Source organism: Limulus polyphemus, unplaced genomic scaffold (assembly GCF_000517525.1).
Source record: "Limulus polyphemus unplaced genomic scaffold, Limulus_polyphemus-2.1.2 Scaffold1658, whole genome shotgun sequence".
In the NCBI taxonomy this organism is placed as follows: domain Eukaryota; kingdom Metazoa; phylum Arthropoda; class Merostomata; order Xiphosura; family Limulidae; genus Limulus; species Limulus polyphemus.
This window is the reverse complement of record NW_013667268.1, coordinates 38,306-44,637: the sequence shown is the minus strand read 5'-3', so window position 1 is coordinate 44,637 and position 6,332 is coordinate 38,306. Positions and strand designations below refer to the sequence as shown.

Genomic DNA, 6,332 nt, shown 5'->3' with positions numbered 1-6,332 from the left:
TTTCTGTGTTCACTGTCGAGTTGTATGCTATTTCTCTTGCCCTGGATCATGTAGAAGCTATGCAGTACAGTTATTGTACTATTTACACTGATTCTCTTAGCTTTCTACTGGCCCTGGAATCGCTTAACGTTAGTTCTCACCCTGGTCTCGTCGATATTCAACACCGATTGGCCCACTTTTCTCTATCTTCTGTTTCCTTCCAGTTTTTCTGGATTCCTAGCCACGTCGGTATTCATGGGAATGAGCTTGTTGACTCCGCAGCTAAGTCCGTCTGCTCTGGTGCCATCACGGCCATTCCTGTCCCATACATGGACTGCGGTCCTGTCTTTGAGGCATGGCTTTGCGCCAGTTGGCAGTCGACTTGGGGTGAGCAATGTCATAACAAGCTTTTCCAGATCAAGCCTACTGTTGGTCTTTGGCCGTCTTGCTTCCGTAAGGATTGGAAGGAGGAAGTAGTCCTGGCAAGGCTACGCAATGGTCACAGTTTTTTAACCCATCGTTTTTTTTTATGAGGTATTGACCCACCGATATGTAGCCATTGTGACACTCAAGTCACAACAGCCCACATTTTACTGTCCTGCCATTGTTACGATCGTGAGCGGCGGCATTATTTTAAACATATTTTCTAAGAGTTTACCTCTAACGTTGGACAGTGTCATTGATAATGATGACACTGTCCGATTAGATTGTATTTTTAATTTTTTAAGCACTGTAGGTCTTTTTAATTGTATATAAATCTTTTATCGACATATATATTGGTTTTAACTCACTGTATTTTTACATTTTACTTTAATTCACTTTCACTGTTTTTACTGGTTGTTTGGCGCACATAGCCTCGTTGCTTTGCGCCATAAAACACCAAACAACAAATGTGTTTCCACTTTGTTTGTATCCTTCTTTCTTCAAAGTCCTATACTTGATTGGGACTTTGGCATGGTTCTATGAGCTCTTACACATACCCTGTTTGAGTCATTGGCTTCATGTTCAGTATACCTTCTTTTCCTGAAACTATGTTTTCTTCTTGCCTGTGGTCACTGTCATTCAGATATATATATGTCATTGATGCTTCCTGCATTTTCTTTCTCAACACTTCGTTCCTCCTCTCTTCACACTGAGCCATTCTTCCTATGTTTGGGAGAGTGATCATTCTGTTATCTTTTGTTGTAATAGATTCATTGACTGTTTTGCATCTTCTTTTTCACTGACCCTTGGACAAGATCCTTAAGGCTGGCATATGGATGAATGTGCACATTCAAGGATCTTTATCATCTGGCTGTTTTGTCCCCCCCCCCAACATTTGCTGTTCTTCAATGAAACTGAATAATGTCTTTGAGAAGGGTAAGTACATTTTCTTTTTTAGCACCCTTTTGCTGTTTTATAGAATCCTGCCAGATGGTTGGTGTTGTCTTGCAGAATATGCTTATTTTCCATTTTCTGCATCAGGCCATAGGTAATGAAAAGCACTCAACACATTCGTTCTACCTGTGTTCACTGTTGAGATGGACTGTTCTGCAATATTACTGGAAGTATTATTGTGGTATTAAAATTTACTTAATTGTCCAATCCAGACTGTACCATTCAATGGACTATCATGGAAAAAGCTGGCACCAAGGAAGTGTCTGCCCACTTCTTTGGCTTGTGCTTTTTTGGCTTTTAAAAGTGGGGTTCCCGGCAGGTGTACGATGGAAATATAGTCATTTCTCAGGGTCTTCCAAACATGAAATCTCCACCCCCTTCTTCGAGTGGAGCAAAGAAGATTCTTGCCACTCACCAGTTCCTAGCCACTGAAATGGTTGACCTTGGAGAGTTCCTCTGTTCACAGCACTAATGGGAAGTAGGTTGGTGGTGACACTGTTTGTGTAGTGCATGTCAATCCTCAAACAGCTAGTGTGCCTTTCTACTGTAGCTTGAGTCTATCCAGTTGAGTTGAGGTGCAACAAGCACCATATGGTCTGATCATACCATAACCACAGTATACTTCTTGGCTTGCCAACCACTTGTGTGCAGGTGCTTGTTTAATCATTCTGCCTATCCCTGTGATACTTCGGGCTTTTGTGCCTTTCCCTTTGTTTCCCTGGTTGTGATGAGATGGGGTATCCTATGGAGCCCTTCCCATTGGGTGTCACACTCTATTGGGCTTTCCCTTCAGGCACGTTCTGAAGGAAGCTTATCTAAGTTTAATGTCTGCATTGGCCTCTCCATCATTTCATGGTGGGATTTTAGCTATTCTGTGTGTGTGGGGTGATGTATTGTCTTGGAAGTTAACATTATCCTTACCTGAAAATGTATTTCAGATAAGATACTTGCCTTGGCACATCTCCCTACCCATCCTCTACACTTCAGAAATACATTTTATGTAAGGAAGATGTTATCTTTTGTCTTGTCAGTATCTATATTGTGTGTTTTTAATTGGTTGAACAACCTGTAGTCCTTATAAGAGAAGAGAAAAAATCTAAAAATTTAAAGTCAGAATGCCATCATGTCATATGACTCAGGTGCAGATTGAGAATCTATTTGATTATTTCATTTTAAAATTAGGACATTAAATCTTAAGTAATATAAAGATCTGAATTTTAAAGTAGATTATAATGCTTAGTTTATTAACATAAACTGATAATACAGTAATTTAATTTAATTTTGAATGTAACTATAAAATAAAAACATTGTTAGATGAAGTTTAATATTGTGCATTAAAATAACTTTAGAATGCCTAAAGGTTTAAATGTCTAATATTCCTGTCATGGAGGTGGCACTTCTTAAATTTCTTTATGTATGTTTGCTTTATGAAGATATAAGTTTTATATTTTCATATTCTAAACATATAAAAAGAAATTCAGACCACTGTTCAGGATATTGCTCATACTTTGGAGAGAAGTTAATATTGGTCTTTGCTTTATAGTATTGTTATTCGTAATTAGTCATCAGAAGTAAAGGTAATTCAACATTATTGTATAGCTCGATGATGAGGAACCCACTTTGAGGCTAATAATGGTTGGAGACGGCTTGAATAGATAATGTACCTGATGATGACAAAACCTTGTCGAAACGTTGTACATTTGTTGTTATGTTAAACTTATATTAAAGTTTTTCTTCATTACCCATTCAAGCCATCTCCAACCATTATTATTGTATAGTGTCATTATCCAGTAGGCTAGACATGGCTTAATAGTGACTAGGACTGTGAATCTGATAGCCCATTGTGTAGCTTTGTGCTTAACCACAAACAAACATATTCACAGGAAGTTTTGATGCAATATTAAACTTAAATGGACTTTCTTTTGTTACCATTTTAAATATGGTCCTTTGTTTTATTTTAGTTCGAATCTTTTTTTGAGTGAAAAATGTGTTTTAGTTCATTGGAACTCTAATATGCAGTCTTTAGTGTCTTCAGCTTTATCTGAACAGGTTATTATTATTTTTGACTATATGTATTGAGTCGTCAAGACATTAATGGCACTTTTTTTCGGTAAAAAAACCTGAACAACTTATATATCAAAACAAAACATTTATTAAATGAAATAGACTCCATTCTTATCTATTATACATTTTTATCTTACAATCAGGTTGTTAATGCCCTGATTAAAGAAATCACTTTGAAACAAAAAAAAAACATGTTGATGTTCTCGTTAATACCTTCCACATTTGCATAAGATGGTGTTGCAGAGAACAAAAATGATGGTAATCTGATGGTGCCATGTCTGGAGAATATGGTGGGTGGGGGAGAACTTCCCAACCTAACTCCATAATCTTGTGTTGCATCAAACGTGCCACATGTGGACGTGCATTGTTGTGGAGATGAAGAACACGTTTCCAATTGACGAGTGATGGGCATTTCTGATGAATGGCTTGATTTATATGTTCCCATTGATGACTATAGATCTCAGCATTGACAGTTTGCTGCGGATTGAGGAGTTCAAAATGAATTACTCCTTTGATGTCCCACCAAATGGAAAGCATCACTTTCTGTGGATGGAGTCCAGATTTTTGGGTCGGAAGTGGTTTTTGTCTAGAACTGAGCCATTGTTTTTGGCCTTTAATAATCAAATAGAGAATCCATTTTTCATTATGCATTACGTGCCAGAAAAGATGAAGCAGTGTTCACACGTTGGAAACTATGATCATCGGAGGGTTCGTGAGGCACCCAAACACCTTCTTTATGTGGTTCTCCCATATTCCTTAGATGTTTACATATTGTTCTATGAGAGGCATGCAATTTCATGGCCATTTCAGGAGTGTGTTGCCTGGGTTAGACACAACAAGCATCTTCAAAGCATCAATATTAATTCCAACATGTTGGCACCTACCACCAAAGTTTTTAAGGCTAAATTCACCTGAACGAAATTTGCTGAACCATCGTTGGCACTTACAAACGTTCAAAACATTTCTATAAACCTCTTTGACATTCTTTGTGGCTACAGAGGCATTGTTTCCTTTGTTGTATTCAAACAGCATTACATGTCGAATACGTGTCTTGTCATGTGCCATTACTATAAGGCATTAGAGTATACTAAACTGTACACATTATATAGTCTACACTAACGTGACGTTTAGGTGGTTCTTTTAACTATTATACATGATGTATGTTTTTTTTGGGAGGTAATGAAAGTGTTCCAAAACACGACATTAATTTCTTGATGACCTAATTTATATATATATGAGTATCTTTCAGCTCCTTTTTTTACTTCAAAACTTGTTGCTTTAAAATTATTTTTTAACATGAATGGACTAAAGAATCAAGTATCTGTTATGTCTATGCTTTGATTCAGTTTTGTCTTGGCTAACAAAAAATTATTTACTCATGTTTCTTATCTTCTCTAGTTCATTGTGTTTTTCATACTTTCTAGCCTACTGTGGATTCCTTACATGAAGCTAACTGCACTGGAACATCATTTTCATATGGTTATAACCTTGTCTTTGATATAGTTGGTTTAGTTTTATTATTCTTTACCCTCTATAGGCTCTGTTTTGCGATTGGTTAGATGTCCATTTATAATCTTGTCTCTGAACATTATTTTGCTTGATTCAGTTCTGGTTTCTTACTGGTGTAATTTGACATGGGTATTCTTTGTTTTTACTGTTATCTGATTTCATTCTTTAATGGGTCTGTGGTTTTTGTGGGATGTAAATGTTTTCCTATGGGCTGCTACATTAATTTCCAACTTATATTTATTGGCTAGATTTTCTCTTCTTGAGTTTTTGTAGATAGTATCTGAGCTGTTATAGCAGCTAACATGTCTTTTTCCCAATAGTCTTGTCATACCTGAACAAGCTAGCAACATTGTCACACACACATTATGAGTTCCATGTAAACAGTTTGTTGACTTGACAGGATTACAGCCACTACGTCTTCCCAAGAAGTGATATGTGTTCCATTAATCCCACTTCCATTTCAGTATGAGTATTCTAGCTCAATTTCAAAACAGGCACTTAGAAATTCTTGTTCCTACTGTGTCATCCTACTCTCTTCAGTGTAACGTTGCTGTAGGAAAAAGTACTAGGTTCTACAAAAATATATTTCAGATAAAGGTAGTATATAGTAATCACATCATTAATACAGCTCACAGGAATTCTGTATACACAAATGCTACGTTACAAGATTGCAAATAGTAAACAAGAAGAAGCATATGGAAGAATAAAATATATAATTTTTGAAAAACATAGATGAATAGCTAAGTGATGGGAAAGTTATCTCTTTGAATTTCATTTTACTTCTCAAATGTTAACCTTTTCCATTATTCAAATGGCAAGGATATTCTATTGGAATAAAGTTTACATATGTTAATAACTTGATGCTAATCACAGTAATTTGTATATGCACTTGTTGTTCTGTAGAATTAATACAGCATTGGATATTGTGCAAGGTAATGTTACTTATTGATCTCTGTAGTTTTCATATTCCTTTATATAAATTGCACCTGATTGTTTTTAGAAGTAGAGAAGATGAGAAAGAGTTGGAACAAGAACCATCGACTGTTGTCACAGTCACATATCCACCACTGTGGAGAATGATTTACCTCATGTGGAGTGCTCCTGTCACCAAACTGTGGACATTTCAGGTGAAAACTGAACCTCCAATTATATTGTTCTCAAAAAGTAAAGTGTAATTTGTTTTAATAGTAAATAACTACATTGTTTAGTTTTCTTGTTTGTTGGAGGTATTTATTGTGCTTTCTGCATCTTTTTAATTTTTTGTGAAGTGTTTTTTTCATTTAAAAGATATTTTTGTGTCATAGTTTAAAGTTTATCTTTGTGTAGGGTGTTTTTATTTGGAGATTATTTCTTTTGTATAATGTGTTTTATATATAAAAATTATATATATATATATATATATA

General features: G+C 35.7%; 1 protein-coding gene across 3 annotated transcripts in view; it reads left to right on the top strand.

Annotated features, from left to right (window-relative positions):
* Positions 1–6,332, top strand: part of LOC106464459 (transient receptor potential cation channel subfamily M member 3-like) — a 96,302-nt gene that overhangs the window by 54,727 nt on the left and 35,243 nt on the right. For 2 of the 3 annotated variants that reach the window (XM_013924604.2, XM_022392186.1), the window contains exon 15: positions 5,930–6,056. In XM_013924604.2, the coding sequence (XP_013780058.1) occupies positions 5,930–6,056 (127 nt within the window). The remainder of the gene's footprint in view (positions 1–5,929; positions 6,057–6,332) is intronic. The other variant, XM_022392187.1, reaches the window with a different exon arrangement.